Source organism: Phodopus roborovskii, unplaced genomic scaffold, assembly GCF_943737965.1.
Source record: "Phodopus roborovskii unplaced genomic scaffold, PHOROB, whole genome shotgun sequence".
NCBI classification, from domain to species: Eukaryota; Metazoa; Chordata; class Mammalia; order Rodentia; family Cricetidae; genus Phodopus; species Phodopus roborovskii.
Window position 1 is genome coordinate 134179 of NW_026127066.1, and position 20665 is coordinate 154843.

The following is a 20665-nucleotide window of genomic DNA, read 5'->3' on the forward strand; positions in this document are numbered from 1 at the left end:
TTATCAAGGTTGTGAAGCCAGTGATTAACTGAGGAATGATGACCACCACTGCTGGGCAATCTGCAGTCACGAAGAGGATGCTGCAGGGCCTCAAAGGGGACAAGTGAGACACAGCACACCTATGAACAAAAGCTCAGCCAGTCAGATGCAAAGCAGCACCTGGCTAAACCAACAGGTAGGCAGAGCTGACAAGGTGCGCAATTAGTAACGACACTTGCCTCTAAGCCTCAAGACCTAAGTAGGATTGTCAGAGCCCACACAGTAGAAGGAACTCACCAATTCCTGAAAGCTGTCCTCTGATTTATCTACACACACACACACACACACACACGCACGCACAGCTGGCCCAACAGTGCACACCTGTGACCCCAGAGCAGATGGAGGGTTCCCTGGGGTCAAAGACAGCCAGTCCTGCCAAATTATCAAGCTCCAAGTTAAGACCCTGTCTCAAAAAATAATGTAGAGGAAGACAGAAGACACCACCTCCAGCTTACACACACACACACACACACACACACACACACGCACATGAACACACATTCGAACAAGCATGCACACATGGGAAAGGGCACCACTCCGAAGACTGAGGACCCACACGTGTGGTTAGATGAAGGGTAAATTACTCCTTTGCCCCCAGTCCAGCAGAGATGGCAAGCACTTCCTCTGCCTGTTTACAGATGCTGACCAGTTTTCTTATTCAGGGAAAGTAAAAATGATGTATATGACAGCAACTATGTAAGATTCCAAGTCACTCGCTTTCAAGTCTTTTGCTTTTTCTCTGGCAAAATGAAGAATGCAGCTATCACCCTGTGGTTGTAAGACTCTTTTTTTTCACTTAACAAATGAGATGTTAAGAATGGTTCTTGATGTTGAAGTATTTTCTTCTTGATGCTAAGTTAGATGGGATGGAGCCAGACGGAAATGGACTACATTGTTAGGAAAGCGGCTCAGAAGGAAGAGGGAAACCTGATTTTTCAGTACCTGTCAATTTCTCTGGTAATACTCACAACCCCCTCCCTGCCCAACTTCAAGCTGCTGGTGGTTTAGCCTGCAGCTCAGGTATTTCTCAACATTTCAGACATCAGCTCCTGCACACCACAGGCGCTTCCATGGCCCATTTTCTGTTTGACAAATGCATTTAACTGTCAAATAAAATCACTGAAGGTGGAGCTCATACATCTGTCACAGTTGGCTCTGGAATGCACCCTAAATACCTTTCAGTCACTAGGGGCATACCTACAGTTCACTTGCTGTAACACTAGTGTTTTCAGAATGCTTCAGGAACAACTGACCAGGGACTGAGGGAGTGAGTCCCACAGGGTCCCGTGACAAGCATCATCTGTGCCTAGAAAGGGCTCTGGGCCGAGCAGAGCACAGTGCATGCTCAGTGAGTGTGTGGATTTCAGGGCCCCAGAATTGTTTTTATCTCACTTAATTATCAATTTAGTTTGGTAGCAAACAAATGAACCTTCAAGCACTTTTTAAAGTCTTTATTCTCTTTCTTATTATAAAAGTAATGCATGTTACTTATAGAAGTTTTACATTATATAAAGTCCCAATCTAATACATTCCACTAAAATCTTACCCAAGATGATTTCCTTACTAATCATTCATAAGTATACAAAGTCTTTTTTTGTTTTGTTTTGTTTTTTTATTTTTTTGAGACACTGCTTCTCTGTGTAGCTCTGCAGACCAGGCTGGGCTCAAACTCACAGAAATCCACCTGCCTCTGCCTCCCAGAGTGCTGGGATTAAAGGTGTGCACCACCACTGCCTGGCTTATACAAAGTATTAAAAGTGACAAAGTTTTACAAACTAGAAAAATGAACAAATACAATGAATTTAACAGGAAAAAAGACAGAAAAACCATCGTGGTTTTTTATGAAAATAAGAACTCACAAAATTCCATTCCAGCATGTATCATAAACTGGCTTTAAAATCCAAATACAAGAAACAGTGAGTGACTTTTCCCCTGAAATACACACATTGGGAGCAAGGATGGGGCAGGGTGGGGCCCGGAGCGCAGCTCAGCTGCAGTGGCCAGCAAAGGGCAGTTTGGACTCCACCTCCCACAGCTTCATCTCCAAGGCTTTCAGAACATCTTCCATCTACCCAGTGGAAAAGGCATGAAGAACACAATGTGGGCATGATTAATTACTCATAGGTTAACGATTAAAATAATTCATGCCATTTTCAATGTTTTGCGTGACATAAAGATGTTAGGCCTAACAAAACTCTATAGAGAAGCGAATCTAAATTGAATAAGATATAATCTTATTAGCTTTAGTCATAACCCAACCCACAATCTACAGCTACACAGGAATTCACCATCCTGTCCATCTCAAGAAACATTCATATTCAGCAATGAGACAAATACCAGGCAAAGGCAGCTGCCACTGCTGAGCCTGAAAACCTTGGGTCAACCCTGAGACCTGACCTAGGATCCGACAGCCTTTCCCAACTTCCACAGGCACCAGGCAAGGACACAGTGCACATGCACACATGCAGGCCAAGCACACAGAGCACATGCACACACGCAGGCCAAGCACACAGTGCATGTGAATGCATGCAGGCCAAGCACACGGTGCACATGCACACACGCAGGCCAAGCACACAGTGCATGTGAATGCATGCAGGCCAAGCACACGGTGCACAACCAAAAATGCAGGCCAAGCACATGGTGCACAAGCACACATGGAGGCCAAGCACATGGTGCACATGCAAGCATGCAGGCCAAGCACACAGGCTCCCAGACACATTTCAGTATTGCTTTGCTCAAGGCTACATTTCTGGTTTGCATGAGTAGTGTTTAGATCTTAGCATGGAATGTGTTCAGGGCTCAGAGTGTCAGCTCGAGGCTCCACTCCCTAATGCAGGGCGAGCACTTTCTCACTGGCAAGTGCTAAAAGCAACATGAGACATCACAGGGTCATGAGGAGGGGACATAAATGGAGAGTAAACTCACCTGCTTTATAGACTTCTCTATCTCAATCCTGTTCTCCAGATTGAAAAGCTCCTTGTCATCTGGCACGATTTGCTTTTCAGAGGACCCTAAAGTGTAACTGAGATGCAGTACAGTGTGAGTTCACGTATGAGCATGAACTAGCCCCAACCCCATAGCAGCTACCAATACCAACTCTGAGGTCATACTCCACGCCCCAGGTATGAAGACAGTGTTCTCTGTCCGTGGGGACCTGAGGACGCTGTACCACGTAATCTCACCCCTCACTAATGACACTGTCCAGGTAACCCTACACATTCACTTTCCGTCATAAATATTTCACTGCTGCAAGAAGGCGCAGGCAGAGCAACCTAAGACACCAAAGCTTGTTTTATGTGACTTTGAATAGGTAATGATTTAATAAGTAACAATAATTATCAAGAGCTGGGCAATCTCAGGGTTAACTACTTACAATTCTAAGTAGTTAAGAACCAATACTTGCTGTTCCTATAGGAGCTGAGTTCAGTCCCCAGCACCCATATAGCAGCTCACGAGCCTCCCTGACTCCAAGTCAATCGTAGAAGCATCTGAGAACAGCAAAGTGAGCTGGGAATTCATCTGTCTACTGAGATGCAGTGTGGCCAGCTGCGTCCAGCTCCCCCTTGACTGACTGTATCCTCAAAGTCTGAGTCCAAATAAACCATTCCTTCCTAAAAAGAAAGTCGGCTGTGGTGGTGCATGTCTCTCAGCAGGCAGAGGCAAGTAGATCTCTAAGAGTTCAAGACTAGCCTGGATTATACTACAAAGTCCAGGCAAGTCAGGGTTACATAACGAGACCCTGTTTCAAAAACCCTAAAGCAAAACAAAAAAAAGAGAGGGGGTTTGTTCCAACACTACTGGATAAAAATGATTTGTGTCTTCCGTTTTATCATTACTGGGTAACCCAGTTGGCCTTAAACTCTAGAACACCCTCCCAGAGGACCCCCAGCCTCTGTGGCGCTATGGTTGTAGGCGGGTCACCACACTCGGTGAAGTAACCCTCTTATATAAACATGCACCTCTGTTCATTGTCACTGCCGCTGGTGAGCATCTCACGTGTCTGGAACCTGGCCCTCTGCTCTGTAACATGGAGCATTGCCTGCTTAGTGAGTTTTCCATGTGAGTTGGTTTGTGGATCTTAAACATTTTTTTAAACTTGTCTGGTTTTAAAAGATGCCAAATACAAAGTTATCAATTAGTAACCGGATAAAATTACTGTTTTAAATTTTTAAGGGTAAAAATTTAAGATATTAAGGTGAGTGGTGGTGGGGCACACCTTTGATCCCAGCACTCAGGAGGCAGAGGCAGGCGGGTCTCTGAGTTCCAGGCCAGCCTGGTCTACAGAGGGAGTTCTAGGGGAGTTGGAGCTACATAAAGAAACCTTGTCTCAAAAACCCAAAAACAAAAAAATAAACCAAAAACTCAATTGAGTTTTACTTTTAAAAAATGTCTCACAGTTTCTCCTACAACTCAGTGTCTGACTTTCACAATACCAAATGAATTAGACACAAAGGGTGACTGGCTTTACTGTCAGAGATTATTACTCAAAAATATGTTCTGTTGTTCTCATACTAACTTCTGCAAACCTAACTAAGAAATCAGTCACAATGCAGCCACGTATCTATCAAACCTACCTTTCAATGGCTTCTACGCTGAGGCAGAACAAGTCCCTCTTGTAGTCTAGGCTCTTGGGAGTGCATTTGTACACATAGCCAAGTCTGAGGGAGCAGCCTGTACAGGACAGAGTCTCAAGAATGCTGCAATAAAGACACAACACCACTTAAGGAGAGAGTAGCAATGTGCATGACTGCTAAAATCCACAAGCTGAGGGATGGCAAGACGGCTCAGCAGGTAAAGGTGCTTGCTGATAAGTGTGACAGCCTGACTGATACCCAGTACCCATATGTGAAAGGAGAGTTGTCCCCTGACCTACACACACACACACACACACACACACACACGATTTAAACAAATAAAAATTAAAATAAACTCCATAAGCCCCAAGTTGCTTCAAGTGAAAAGAAGCTATGTTCCTATTGTTCCCTTTTGTGGTTTTTGGGTTTTTTTTTTTTTTTTTTTGGAGACAGGGTATCACTATGTAGCCCACCCCAACTTCAAACTTTTGGCAGTCGTTTATCCTCCCTCATCTTCCCATGGCAAATGCTGGGGTGGCAAGCACGCACCACTACAATCAACTTCATTCAGTCGCGTATGTGTGCGTGTGTATGAATGATGATAAGATGGTAAGATGACTGCAGGAGAAATGCAAACAGTCAGCTCTAGGCCACGCCACACCACTTCAGACAACAGATGACAAGGAACATAAACAAAATGCCAAGGCAGGGTTTTTCCAGACTCCTTGATTTGGTATTAAGACAAACTATTTAAATTCTGGGAAAGCAACAGAAAGAGTCTGCACATCCTTTAAAATGTCCAACCAGTCATCAAGGGTCACTAACTCTCTAGGTAGGAAGGTAGGCAGTTTCCCTGTAATCAAACAGAGACTGAGTACTGTAGGCTTTCAGGCCACCAGGGGTCTGATGTAAGCACCAACTCTGTACTGTAGCAGTCAGACACACAGAACCCAACGATCTGCTCCTCTAAACACAGCCACACAACACAGTCAAGGAGTGGTGGCACACACCTTTAACCCCAGCATTCAAAAAGCAGTGTCAGGTGGAGCTCTGTGAATCTGAGGCCAGCCTGGTCTACAGAGTGAGTTCCAGAACAGTCAGGGCTATATAGAGGAACCCTATCTTGAAAAACCAAGAAACAAACACATGCCCAGCCCCCACACCAGTTGCAACTCTGCTCCAGTGGGGGGGGGCAAGTAGTTTGCAGACTTTGGGAGAAAGTTTGTGGAAAGATTGGCTGCAAATAATGTCTGGCTGGGATGTAAAAGAAAAGGAAGCTGCAAAGGTCAGGCTGTGCTGCCCATGCACCCTCAACTACACTTGTCCGAAAAGCAGTTCCCACCCAGGAGCAGCTCTGCCTCATTAATAGTTCAATACACCTTTAGGGTTTCCCTCTTGACACAAGCTCTCATGGACCCCAGGCTAGCCTTACACTTGCTATGCCTCTATGCTATCAAGTCTTAAACGCCTGATCTTCCAAGTGCTGGGGCTATAGGTGTGTGTCACCACAGCCAGTGCAGGGACTCTGGCCAGCACCAGTGTGGCAGGCATGGCTCTGGCAGGCTTTGCCCTCCCTCCCATTCCCTCTGCCTTGCTAAAAACATCAGACTGCATTCCTGAGGCTAGCCACCAAGGTCTATACCCTTACTTGGCCACTTCCTCCCCTGAGACTGACTACCAAGGTCAGCCATGAAAGTACTGAAGTCCAGCAATCAAGGGTCCCTTTGGCTCACCTAACTAACATGCCCAATTAAAAGGAAACACCTCAGGGGCTGGAGAGATGGCTAGGCAGTAAAGAGCTCTTGTTGCCCTTTCAGAGGTTCCGGGTTCGATTCCCAGCACCCACATGGCAGCTCACAACTGTCTGTAACTCCAGTTTCAGAGGATCTGACACCCTCACACAGACAGGCTGGCAAACACCAATGCACAAGATAAATAAATATAAAAGTAAACGCCTTCCTAAGGTGGCTCCTCTTGTACTAGAGACTGCCATTTATTTTCCCACATGGCACATCTGTCGCCTCTTAATCCAGGGGCGGTCCTTTGTTATCCTCCCCCTGACCGCCACAGCCAGGACAAATATCCCTTCCCACTTTCCACAATCCCTTCCTTCCTGGTCATTCCTCATCCTCTATCTCCTGGGTTTATCTCTTACTCCCTGCCCTCTGTCCCTTGGCAAATAAGTCTCCTTTGGGGCCCATGCCTTTCCCTCCCTCCACCCAGCTAGTTAAATTCGTCACTGACAGGAATTCACTGCCCCTGCTACAACTGTCTTGTCCCTTACATCATATTTTGACGCAAACACTTTACTATCGACTAGAGATATGCCCAATACAGGCGACTCACATCGTTTCACTTAATTTTCCATTATCTTCACATAACCACCCCCCAGTTTTCTCGGCTCCTGTTCCACCCCTGCCCATTCACATCTTTAAAATGTTCTTACAACCCAACGTCTCCCAAAAGCCTTGCCAGATTAAGTTTAGTGTGTCTAAAGCACCAAGACAATTACAGTCCCATTCACCATTACCGGGTTCATAGATCTTAAATACACACCACAAAGGAATACTATTTCAAAAGTATTTTAACTCCTGCTTCTCTCTGGGCCTGTCCTCACTAAGTATCTCTTCTCACTGTCCTACCCAAGCAGGTCACCTAAGAGTCAGGCACAGCAAGACAGATGGCATTGCCATCCTCCTAGACACTCAGATGCTTCTTATTCTCAGCAGCAACATAAGGAACAGAGATTAGCACCTGGTGAGCGTTCACTAGTGACATAATTACCTAGGTAACCTGCTACTTTTTCTAGATTTTCTCCTAAGAGATAAAAGTATGTGTACATTGGGGCTGGGGAGATGGGCTGGTATAAAGCTCTTGCAGAGGACCTGAGTTAGGTTCCCAGAGCCCACACAGCAGTTCATTCTACCTGTAAGTCCACCTTCACGGGGAGCTGCCTTAGTCAGGGTCTCCATTGCTGTACCCATGACCAAAGCAACCTGACGAGGAAAAGGTGTTGCTGGTCTATGCTTCCATATCCATCCCTGAAGGAAGTCAGGGTAGTAACTCAAGGAAGACAGGAGTCTGGAGGAAGAAACTGCTTTAGAAGTCATCAAGGAAGGCGTTAGTGTTCAGGCACCTGTATTGGCCTGTCCTTGGGGTTCTGACAGGGTACACCCTCAGCTCCAGCCACTGAGAGCACCACCTGTGCACATTCACTGTGTTCCCTTTTCAAAGGGCCCTTCCCACCTCCCATCCTCTTTCTCTCCCTCTCTGTGTTCCTCTCTCCCCCCTCCTTCCTCTCTCTCCCATCTCTCCTGCTGCTCCTTCATTCTCACTCCCCTTTAACCTTTTCATGATCTCTTTCCCTAATTAAAACAAACAAACAAACAAACAAAACAACACCAAAAAAACCAAAACACTCTGCTTGAACCCTGCTTGAACATGGCGTCTTTCTCTCGAGAGCTGCTTTTCTTAAACTACAACAACAGGGTTTTTCTGTGTAGCCCTGGCTGTTCTAGAATTTGCTCTGTAGAGCAGGCTGGCTTCTAACTCATAGGGAATCTGCCTGCCTCTGCCTACCAAGTGCTGGGAATAAAAGTGTACGATACTACCACCACCCCCTGGGGAGGCATTTTCGTAATTCAGGGTCCCTCCTCTTGGTTGATTTTGTCAAGTTGGCATAAAAAAATCAGCACGGGATCCAAAGCCCTCTTGTGGCCTCTGCTGCACTACATTCACACTCACACACACACACAACATAATAATACAATAAAAGCCTTTTCTTTTTTAAGAAGGCTGAATGGTACAGTGAGTAAGGGTACTTGCTACTCTTCCAGAGAGCCAGGCTTGTTTTCTGGCACCCACACAGTAGTTCCAGGGGCTCTGACACCCTCTACTGACTTTTGTGGGCACCAGGCACACATGTGGTGCACACAGATACATGCAGGCAAAACATGTACGGACAGAAAACAATAAATTTTTAAAGAAAAATAAAACATCTTAGTAGATCCCAAGTAGAAAACCCCACCTACACTACTAACATTGAACAGGCAAATCTACACACTATATATATCAAACTGCATAATCATGAGGCTACAACACGTTATCAAGACTGTTAATCAAGAAGAAGGATTTAGAAAAACCTGAGATTTGATCTTCTAGGATATACTGATAAACGGATAATCTGTATCCATCACCACACCGTACAAGAGCTCACATGAGCCCTCTCTCATGTTGGTATTGTTAGAACGTGGTCTGTCTTCCCGGTGCACAGCCTTCAGAACTGGTGTCTCAAGAAGGTGACTGAGACTGGACAGGCCATCACGGAGGAGCCCCATGAGTGAACCCCGGTGGACTGATGAGGAAAGAGAGAGGACCAGAAGAGACACACACCCACCTAGGCCTGCTGTCCAGGACTGGGACTGGTTGTTTATGGCAGATGGCCCATCCGTACCCAGTCAGCGGTGGATGGGGATTCTGTGTCAGTGTGTCCTGTCTGTGCCAGGACAGGGCAAAGGCCGGCAGCACTGGCAAGAGCGCCTCAGACTGTGAGATTGTAAGATAGATATGTTCTATGTTACGTCCCACTTTCTTCAGCATCAAACCTAAGGCCCTAAAGTCTGTGGTAGCTACACCTTCAGAAACTTAGAAAAGTCCACTCTCCTATCTAAAGGGGCTATCCCCGCTGTATGATGGATTTTTACTTTTTATGTGTTCAGTTACCTTGAAAAGTTATATCACAAGCAATCTCACAGAGTGGTGGAAGACTTCTCCTCAAAATTCAATGTTTTCCCTGGTATGAAATCACAAAAACACCTCACTTACCACCCATCTTCATCTTTGCACTTGGACAGCTTCTGTTCTCTATCCACAGACACATTGGAGGAAACACCTGCAAGAGAGCAGCAGCGCTTTTGAGTGTGGTTTGCTGCAGTGCACCTGAAGACACAGATCATTTAATTCAACTTTAACTTTTATTTCAGAACTCAGAGGACTAGGAAAGTAAGAGGAGCCCACAGACCGGGGGTGGGGGGGAGATACACGGTTCAACACTAAAGATGCAGGGGCCTTCTCTGAAAACTGACAGTATTAATAAAATGAAGAAAATTATCAGGGACTGTGAGAATCAAAAGCTACAAACTATAAAGAACAACTATCAGGTAGAGTGAAATCAGGGCCCAGGCCAAGGAACACGGTCATCCCTGTACCCCCAGATCCAACACAGAGCTCCTCTCTCTAAACAGTCCCTAGCCACCAGGCATCTTTCGCTTGGGCACCTCGAGGCTGCACCAGAGAAGCAGTACAAAACATTACCAGAGGGAAATAAAGAAGCCCCGTCATTTAGTAAAATGGTCAAGGCAACCTCTCCATTTCACCCCCTTCACAGCGTGCCTTAGTAATCCCCATGCGCACATTAGATGAGAAGGTGAGATGTACTATGTGCTCATCTTGATTTTTACAGAGCTCTGGGTATCATGCCAAGCTAGCTGCTTACTAGAGCCTGAAACATCAGCACCACTCTCCAGGAGCTTCTACTTGCTTGTTCCAGAAGAGCCTACTCATGCTCTTCTGCCTGGAGCTCAAGCCTGATGGCTTCCTGCTCTTAACAGTCTATAAGTCCCTTTACTTCCTGGTCCCTTCCCAAAGCTGGTCTTTAGTCTACACTTTGGCAACACAAGCCTGAGACCCTTTGGATCCCCCCAGGGGAGGGGACAGGACCCAAGTTAACATCTATGTGTAAAAAGAGATCTTCAGCACCCAGACTTAACATTTCTTAGGGACTGGAAAGGCATAGGTGGGTGATTAAATAGATTACACTTTTTTTTTCATTTTAATGAGTTTGTTTGAGTGTTTTGCCTGCATGCATCATGGCATCAGTTCCCCTGCAATTGGAGTTAGCAGCAGTTGCAAACCAGCCCGCCAGTGCTGAGAACTGAACCCTGATCCTCTGCATCTGCTCTTGACCCCTGCCTGAATCATCTCTCCAGCCACTATGTTTTTAGTGTGTCAATAAAACTGCTGGGGTTGAGAAATGAGTTTATAAATATAGTAAGAAAGTTAAATCACCATGTTGTGGCTATAAAATAAAATCTAAGGTTGAGGCAGGTGCAGGGTACATACCTGTAATGCTCACTACTTAGAAAGCTGAGGTAGAATCATTAGTTCAAAGCTATCCTAGCAAACAGCAAGATCCCCATTTCAAAACAGAAAAAAACCCTGAATTTGTAAATGTCATAATGGGAATAAAACTAAATAAAACATTCCAATGGGGCAAGAGGGAATAGAAATTAATCTGAAAGTTAATTATTATTAACAACAGAATTATTCTAAAAATTAATCTGGGGGGGGAGTTAAGACAAGGTTTCTCTGTGTAGCCCTGGCTGTCCTGGAACTCAATTTGTAGACCAGGCTGGCCTCCAACTCACTGAGATCGACTGCCTCTGCCTCCCAAGTGCTGGGATCTAAGGCGTGGGCCACCATTGCTAAACCTAAAAATTAATCTTTTAAAAAACACATTTACACCCTCCTGCATTGTTGAATGGGTGCAAAGGGGTGATCCCAGTGAATTACTGAGGGTTACTAATGTGGGGATAAATAAACTCATCTAGTTTTATACCAGTTATATTTTAAAGCCTAACAACAGTATTATTACATACAGAAAGCAAATCAGTATGGGGGTTCCTCAGAAAACTGGGAATCAATCTACCTCAAGACACAGCAAAACCACTTTTTGGCATAAACTCAAAGGATGCACACTCACACCACAAGGACATTTGCTCAATTATGTTCATAACAGCATTATTCATAATAGCCAGAACCTGGAATCAACCTAGATAACCCTCAACCAAAGAATGGATAGAGGAAATGTGGTACATTTACACAATGAAGTACTACTCAGGAAAAAAAAAAAAACGAAAAAAAAAAAAAAAACCAATGGAATCTTGAAATTCACAGGCAAATGGATGCAAGTAGAAGAAACCATCCTGAGTGAGGTAACCCAGTCACAGAAAGACAAACACGGTATGTACTTACTCATTTACGGATATTTGACAAAGAGCAAACAGCAATCAGCCTACAATCCACAACCCTAGAGAACCTAGGTGACAAAAAGACCCTAAGAGAGACACGCATAGCATAGATCGGCCAAGGAAGGGGAAAAAGACAAGGTCTCCTGAGCAAATTGGGAGCGAGGAGGGCAAGGTGGGAGGGGAGGAGAAGTGAGGGCGGGGATGCGGGGATGCATAGCTCAATAATAAATAGAGAAAAACCCAAGAGGATTAAAAAAATAAAGATAGTAAAGCTATAAACATGGGGGGGAGTGCAAAAGACTTAATGTTATTTCTTTAAAAGCCATAAACAAAATAAACCCATTATTTTACTATATCAAAAAAATCTCAGCCGCACGCCTTTAGTCCCAGCACTTGGGAGGCCGAGACAGACGCATCTCTGTGAGTTCCAGGCCACCCAGGGCTACACGGAGAAACCCTGCCTCAAAACAAACAAACAAACAAACAGACAAACACCTCAACCCAATTTTAGGCTGTCCAAATTAATGGTGGCAATGCCAAGCCTCTGTCAAGAGGCCGCCTGGGTGGATCACCCATACGGAGATCGCCTTACTCGTCTGGCCATTCAGCATGGCATGAACTCATTTTCCGGTCCCCGTGTCCCTGCATGGTCCCGGATGCTGGCCAAGAGACACTTAGCTAGGTCGATGCCTCCCAGGGTGGCAGACTCGCGCGCCGCGGCCAGGAACGCCACCCCTGCTCCCCGCTTGCTCCGGGCCCGTCCCTGCGACCCCGGGAGACCCCGTGCAGGGAGACCGCCCCCCCACCGGGACCGCGGCCCCCACTGACAGCGCAAGAGGATGCAGCTGCTGTCCTCCTGGCTGGTCACCCAGGTGAGCGAGTCTCCGAGCGGCCGGCGACAGCGCGCGCACAGGAACACCAGCGGGTATTCCCCGGCCTCCGCCGCCGCCTTCGGGCCGCCGCGCTCCGCCTCCGCCTCCGCCGCGTCCGACATGCTCGCCCACTTGTGGAGCCGCTCGGTGGCGGCTCGAGTGTTCCGGGAGCCGCTCCCCTCGCCCTGGCGGTTACTTGCACGAGAAGCAGGCGGGATTCGCAGCGAGCGAGCGAGAGGCCGCCTGCAATTACGAATCTGCCGCGCCCCAGGGACCCACGGGAAAAGCACGGCTGCGCACGCGCGGCGACCAGGAGGCGGGGCTCCGGTCGGGGGGTGGGGTGGGGCCTGAGGGCCGGTGGCGGCTAATGCGCATGCTCGTCGTCCTGCCGGGGCGAGCTGAGCTCGCTGCCCCTGCGTCCTCCCGAGCCTGCATCTCGCTAGGCTGGAAAGCTGAGCGGTGGTGCATCGAGAGCGATGTCTGAGTGCATCTCAGCCCCTCTGCAACCACTGAGGAAGGTGAGGGTCTCAGATGAGCAGTCGCTCACCTGGCCCTTCCCCACCCTGGCCACGAGCGGAAACGCCCTGCGCTGGGTTAGCGGAGCTGGGCGGTGGTGGTGCTCAGGAGTTCAAGGCCAGCCTGGTCTACAGGGATCTGGAACGCAGATAAAAATACCACCCTGGCTTATCCTGCAGTGGGTTGTGTCACCCAAGAACAGCTCTTTCTGGTGACAGAAGGTCCTTGGGGGGCTGAGGGCACAGTGTGCTATTCTCCTGGTGCCAGCTGGTCAGGGAAGGCAGCCTTGGGTACCATTTGGATCCCCTCCTCCCCTGCAATCAAACGTGCCTACTAGAGAAGCCAGCCACCTGCCTCTGGGGACCTACAATCACATCTTATTGTCATTCTGGTGTGCATGTGTTAGGAAGTGCATGCAGTTAAAATCTGTCTGATTGTAATCAGCAGCTACTAATTTCTCATTTTCCTTAGCTGCACATGTGAGCATCCGTAACTCAGGGTGGTGGGATGACTCAGAGGCTCAAGGTGCTCAGCGTTCGACTCCCAGGAAAAAAAGTATGCGTGCGTTGTGTATACAAAGTTCAGCAGTCTACCATGCGTGTGTGCGTGTGCATGTATGTACATGTGTGTACAAAGGTCAGCAGCCCACTGTGTGTGTGTGCGTGTATGTACAAAAGTCAGCAGTGCACCTTGGTGTCTTTCCTCAGTGTGTTCTACCTTGTTTAGCTTTTCTTAGGGTTTTATACACGGTCTCTCAAGAGCCAGGAGCTCACCAAGTGCTGGAGGCTGGTTGGCCAGTGACAGAACTGCCTGGCTTCTGCCTCCCCAGAGTTGAGAGTACAAGTGTCTTCACCGTGTCCTGCCTGCTACTTTACAAGGGTTCTGAGCACTGAACTCAGTTCCTCATGTTTGCACAGCAAGCCCTCGGCTCGGCTGATGGAGCCCTCTCCCGGCCCCAGCTGACGCTCTCTATACAGCAATTTGTGAGGCTGTTTTTGTGAGGGGGTTAGGTTCTGTACAAGATTGTCAACCACTCTGGAGGGAGATTTTCATAATCCTGTTTCACAAAGGAGAGAAAGTCAGGAATCACTGCCTCCTATAGAAGGGGAATGTGGCAGAAATACAGGCTTCAGAGTCTCGTTTATACCTTAGCCAGCCTATAAGCCATCTCTCAACAAGGTCTCAACAGCTCCCAACACTTAACGTGTATTTGAAACTCAAATCTTCCTCCAATATTTGTACTGCTTTTTAACACGTATGTAACATGTATGTATGTTTATCGTGGCACTATCTATAATATCTACTATATGGAACCAGTGGAGATATCCACAAACCAGGTCAATGAGTTGAGAAAACACTGCATAGGGCTGGAGAGACGGCTCAGCCAGTAAAGGCTACGCTCACAACCAAAAATATGAGAAAATGTGGCATATATACACCAATGGGATATGACGCAGCCATGAAAAACACAGTCATGTTATTGACAGGAAAATGGATGAAACTAGAAATCATTGCTAAGCAAAATCAGTCAGAGGCAGAATGACAAACATTTCACAATTTTTTTTTTCTGTGTGGCAACTGAAATTTTTAAATGGCCACCTGAAGTACCAAATATAAAGTATAAAATAAAAAGAACAAAGGAGAGGAGGAAGAGAGGCACAAAATAAGAGGGGGTAGTGGGGAATACAATATATGTATGTATTCAAATGTCAGTGATAAGCATCACTATCATTTTAGAACCACATACTTGTAAAAAAAGTTATAAATACAGAATTCGATACCAAGTAGCCCCTCACTACGCTGTAACAATTTCCTGAAGATGTTTACAGACATGTTTGCATTTTTACTCTTCACCCACAGGGCTCAAACAAGGCCACCCTTACACTGAGACTTGGCTTTCCAAGGCTCCAGCCCCCTTCCAGGGAGACAATGGACCTTGTGTCTTTTCTTCCCTGGTGGTTTCTCGAGACCTCCCCACGACAGGGACCGCTGCCTCCAGCTTCTCCGGCTTCCCTTGGAGCTTCCCAGAGGTGCCTCACATCTAGATTGATGGGATGGATGCAGGACACATCTTAGCTCTTTCCCCCTTGGCCTGACAGAGTCCTTGGGCAGCCTCCCTGCTCTTATCACCGCCTGGGGACAAGAGGCCTGGACACAGCAGTGAGGAGAACGTGGTCAGAAAGAGACTCCCAGGGACCAACAGTCTCTCACCCAGGTGGGAAATGTCCAGAGGAAATGGTGCTTCTGGAGAATCGCTGAGTTCCGCGTGGCTAGTTCAATCGGCCCCTCGTTTCTTACTCTCTGTGTGCCCCAACACTCTCGCCCTCTCCCACTCCCTCTCCGCATCCATGTTCGATAGCCCCAAATCACTGATGAGTCACTACCACTTCCCGTAGGAAACTGGTGTGGGCCCCCTCCCCCACCCATCACCTGGACATCCTAATGCTGGAGTTTAGGGAACTCGCTCAGATCAGAGGCCCGGCCTTTACCCCTTGACGCTACAAATGGAATATCTTCATAGCTCTCTTCAGACCTGTCACGTGCAAGAACAAACAAAACATGATCCATCCCTGTTTTTATAACTTGTCAGTCAATGGGAACATAAAATCACCAAACAAAGATGTCTAAAGCCAAATCCAAAAGGCAGCTGATGACTCCAAGCCAAGATTAATGTGTTCCCCAGGCTCTCCTTACTGGAGAGACTGTTTTATTGCCTCCTGTACTGGGGAGACACTAGAAACCTTGCTTTTAGGCTTTAAAAACAACTGAATCCTAAGTCACTTATTTGGGGAGACTCGATCCCAACTCCTTTCCCCAGGCTGCCACCGACACAGTTCAAAACTTGGTAGAAATGCGTTGATACAGTTTTTGTTTGTTTGTATTTTTGAGACAGGGGTTCTCTGTGTAGCTTTGGATCCTGTCCTGGAACTCACTCTGTAGACCAGGCTGGCCTTGAACTCACAGAGATCTGCCTGCCTCTACCTCTGCCTCCCGAGTGTGGGGAGACGTGTGTCACCACCAATGCCCGGTTGCACTGACTTGGTTTTGTAGTTAGTCAGTACCATGTAGCAGATGGGTAATGGTTCAAGAACTTTGGATGACCGCAAGGAAGCCATCCACAATGAAGGGAAGGCTCTCCGAAGGTCTCACTCCCAGAGGGTGGCCATGCTTCGGCCCCTTCAAATGCCGGCTTGCCACAGCCAGAAAGATGGCCTCCTTTCTCCTTCAGTCAGTCCAATCCAGCTCCCTCACAGGAGCTCAACCTTGCAGTTCCCTCTCTTTCCACCTTTATCGGGTTCTGGAGACCAAACTCAGGTCACCGGGCTTGCACAGCAAGTGCTTTTACCCCGGAACCATCTCCCTGGCCCTTGAGCTCAGTTTTTGGGAGAAAATGAAAACATGTTTCCTTTATCTTGTAGGAAAACTCAAAAAAATTCTTGTCTCTGTTAACTTGGGTTTCTAGTTCCTTCTAACTGAAAATACTTGACCACATGGATAGGAAGGGATATTTATTCTATTTAGAGGCCTACAGGGTTGTCAAATTCCTACATGCTGCCTTGCCGGGTGCCAGATCTCCCAAGGGTGCTGTGGATCATGGCCTCCTCTCTCTGGACTCAGGGTTGTCCATTTGGCACTTGGTGAGGGTATAGGACCAGGCTGTTCTCTGGGCTCAGCAAAACTAAGAGAAAGGACTCCCTGAGAATCTCTTACAGTGTGTGAGCTGAGGTCCTTCCTCTGGTGCCCCAGCACGACCTTCCCCTGGGCACTGGAGAGAGGGTACCCCTGCACGACCTTCCCCTGGGCACTGGAGAGGGGTGGCCAGCACGACCTAGTACTCAGGTTAGAGGTTGCCTGTCAGGAACACTGGAGTGAAGGGAAATTGCAGGCCCCTTTGTGTGTGGTATGTGGTATTTCCCCCATGGTTTTCTTTCCCGTTGTGCTGAGAAGGCACAGGTAAATCCAGTGATCCTGCTGGCCAATGGGGTCTAGTACAGGCTGCCAATTTTTTCACTCATATCACCCTCTCCAGCCCTCTCCCACGTGAGGCTGGAATTCCCAGGATTCTTTGTAGAAATGCTTTCCCAGACTCCCCTTCCAACAGCTGTTTTTATCTTGACAGCGAGGTGGCCTTTGTCTCTGGCGCTCAGCACCAGATGCCTTCTGAGAGTTGCCCTTAGCACAGCCTCCCCCTGTGGCGGCGGTGGAGAAGGAAAGGACCAGTGTACCACAGCTGTCACACAGCAAGCTCACTGACACCTCCAGTAAGGAGACAGGATAAGCCTGCTGCTCCCTGACTTCTGTTCATGACCGTTCAGGTGACTAGCACTCAACCAACCCCAGAACTTTCTAATAACTTCTCAGGAGACGGCCCAGTCAGGCACCTTGACTTTCCAGCCATGTATTGATCTGGAAAGAGCCTGTTTTTAGTAGAACTGTTAACATCATTTTGAAAAGACAATAACAAATCCTTATAGAAACAAGTTACTTTGTAACGTTAATTTTTCACCCCTTTTCTCTAATTGTTGTAATGTGGCAAGTAAGATAACTAAACGGAGGTTAGAGCCATGCCTAGGGCTGTGTCTGAAAGAGACTTAGGAGCACAGGTGAGTCAAGAACAGAGCGGGCAATGTTGGGAACCCTCCAAACTCCTGCAACCCGGACTGCCCAAACCTAATGCTCGGAGTTCAGTTTCTAGAACTATTCTGTGTTGTGAAATGCCATTGTGGTCATGCAGATTGCTACACCTGTATATTTGATGAGATGGAGAGCTATCCATAATGCAATACAGAATATGCAGTTGGCTTTCTCTCACAATTGTCTATAAATAAAATGTGTAACAACAGTGTGAAATGATACACTTAACTATTTTAGTGATTACGCAAGGCACATATTTATTCTACTGTCACCATTACTGGGTCATTCATGTGCCTTACTTTCAGGCAGGGTCTTGTGCATCCAAGGCTGTCCCACTATTGTAGCTGAGGGTGACCTGGGCTTCTGGTCCTCCTTTCTCTAGATTTTGGGCATCCACCAGCACACTGGGCTCATGCCTTGATCCCAGGACTCTGAATATGATAGGGAACTCCTGGGCTAGACCCAGACCCCCCCACTTCTGGTTTGGACACAGATAAATGCATTTCTTGGGTAATTCATAAGAGTTGTAAGATTGTTTTATCAGGAAGCCTATGGTCAAAGAGAAAGCACACATCTGCATCTGAAATGAGTATACTTGATGGTGTGAAAACACAGTGTGATGGCAAGTCTTGGCTGTCAACTTGACTGCACCTGGAATTAACTAAAACCAAAGCGGCTGAGTATGCCTGGAAGGGACTTTCCCCCTCAGCTAAATGATTTGTAGTGGAAAGACCCACTTTTAATCAGGATCTCTTGAGGTGGGAAGACTCACCTTTAATCTGCCCACATCTTCTGCTGGCGGCCTGCATAGAGACAAGGATGCTTGCTCTCTCTGGCTGCCTGCTCTCACTCTTGCTGGTTAAGTCCATTCCTTCACTGGCATCAGAAACTACTTCTTCAGGATTGGCATAAACTGAAGACCAGCTGAGACATCCAGCCTTGTGGACTGAACAACTACTAGATTCTTGGACCTTCTGTTGGTAGACAGCCATCGTTGGACTAGTTGGACCACATCCTATAAGCCATTCTAATAAACTGTGTGTGTGTGTGTTCTTCTAGAGAACCCTGACTGATATACAGCCTTTCCAGTTTCTGTTAGCATCATTACTTGAAACTAAACACATTTCTGTCTACCTTCAGCAAATGCTCAGGAAACAGTTTGTCATCAACAACAAAATTTGCTGTCTTGTTTATTGTGGTGGGGGTAGCTCCATGTGATCCTGCTCAAGCATACATCAAATTTCTTCTACTAGACATAATCTCAGTTCTGCTGGCCGGCCAGCCCAGCCGGCCCCTCCTTTCTTGGAGCCTGCACTGCAGAGCCTTCTCTCTTTACTCTGTTTGACCCTCAGAGCTGCTGTGGCACCCTCTCTGCTCCAGTTGTCTGACTAGATCTTATCCAGCAGCCCAGAGGACAGGCTTTTATCACAAGCTCAGAAATCTTCCAACTCCACTGGCTGAGAACGCATTTGTTCAAAGGAGGCTCCCACTGTGAAGTTAAGGGGGAGATGAGGGGGTGCCAAACACGTGGATGACAGGGACAGTGTGCGTGTGTCCATCATGCTGCTTAATTATTAAGTTTCCTCTTCCGCTGCGTAATGTGCCCCAGTTAGGACAAAACTTCATAGTCCTTGTGCGTGGGAACCAGGACTGCTTTCGGGAACGTAGGAGGAAACAATTTTAGGGACGAGATGAAAAACTGGTAGTAATCTGATTGGAGGTGGAGTGGGGTGGGGTTTGAAGGGGCTGGGGAAGCCCTGTCTGCGCTATTTACCAGACAAGCTTCTGATTCGTCAGGTTGGTTGGAAGGGGTCCAGCAGCCACTCAGTTTGTCCTGGGTGAGGTGCTAGTGAGTAGCCAGACATAGTGAATATTATGTGGTGAAATGCGGCCCCCTGTGGTCTGATTCAGGAAGAAAAATAAATCTAGTTCCACCTAAGGGACACTAATCTACTGTACACAGAAGAGATAAAGTGGACAGTGCGGGGCCCCAGCTCACTTGGCACATTGGTGACCGACATGAGGGCCATCAGGGTCTCAGGAAACACACATTCCCGTCATGAATTGCAGGGAAGGCCTGGAGTCCTGGTCTCTGAAGCCTCTGAGATGGAGGTGTCCACCCTGAGCTGCTCCAGGACTGAGGGAGGCCCCTGCCACGTGGGACACCCCAGCACAGATCTTCACTCTGGGGATTGTATGCCCCAGGATGGCATTCCCCTTAGGCTCCTGTCTTCCCAGCCCAGGCAAGGTTGTGGGGTGGTACAATTCCTTGACAATGCTGAGACCCTGGGACCACTTCCTGCAAACCTGAGATCTGAGATTGTCCTCCTCCGGGGAAGGGCATCCTTGTAGGGGAGCAGAGTTCACCCCCTAACTCGGGAGCCTTCCTATCAGTGGGGCAACATTTCAGGCTGGCACATGTCTGTGCCCTGTGGGCGCTACATGAACAAAGCTATAGCTGACTCTCCTGCCACTGGGAGCCATAGGACGATGTCTGGCCTATTTACCTCCGCATTCCCTCTTGAGATTTGCACACCTGCAAATCGCTAGCCGAGGGAGGCCTGTCTGCTGGGCTTCTCACTCACACTTGGCACACAGAGAGATCACCCACTGTGACCAGAGTCCTATTTCAAATATTCATATTTTCACCTCCAATTCTAAGAATTCATTGTATTCACTTAGAAAAAAAACAAATTTTAATAGGAAGTATTTTTAACTTGTGTAGGAACCTGAATAGACTCAACAGCAGAGTGATCACAGGTGGGCAATTAGACATGTAAATGAGCTTGGTAATTTCCCCCTGAATTCATACTCATAGTTAACATTTTATGCTAAGCCCTACGCTATGCTATCGTTTCTCTTTATTCTTATACGTTAACCCTAAAATATGAAGGGGAACCGAGACAACTGTTTTTCTAGGCTTAGCTTTTGCAGGTGGTACCACTTATCCCTGTAACTGATGAACAAATAAACAGGATAAAAACAGTCCTGTTCTTAAAAA

At 47.3% G+C, this 20665-nt stretch overlaps 1 protein-coding gene across 1 annotated transcript; it reads right to left on the reverse strand.

Moving 5' to 3' along the window:
* Positions 1 to 1656: 1656 nt before the first annotated feature.
* On the reverse strand, positions 1657 to 12948 carry LOC127214793 (protein Mis18-alpha-like). The gene is made up of 6 exons (XM_051175051.1): positions 12767 to 12948; positions 12470 to 12708; positions 9438 to 9504; positions 4614 to 4736; positions 2965 to 3061; positions 1657 to 2107 (listed from the first exon to the last, which is right to left on the reverse strand). Exons 1-6 carry the CDS (start codon positions 12946 to 12948, stop codon positions 2027 to 2029), a joined length of 789 nt encoding a protein of 262 aa, XP_051031008.1. The 3' UTR covers positions 1657 to 2026.
* Between the last annotated feature and the right edge of the window lie 7717 nt (positions 12949 to 20665).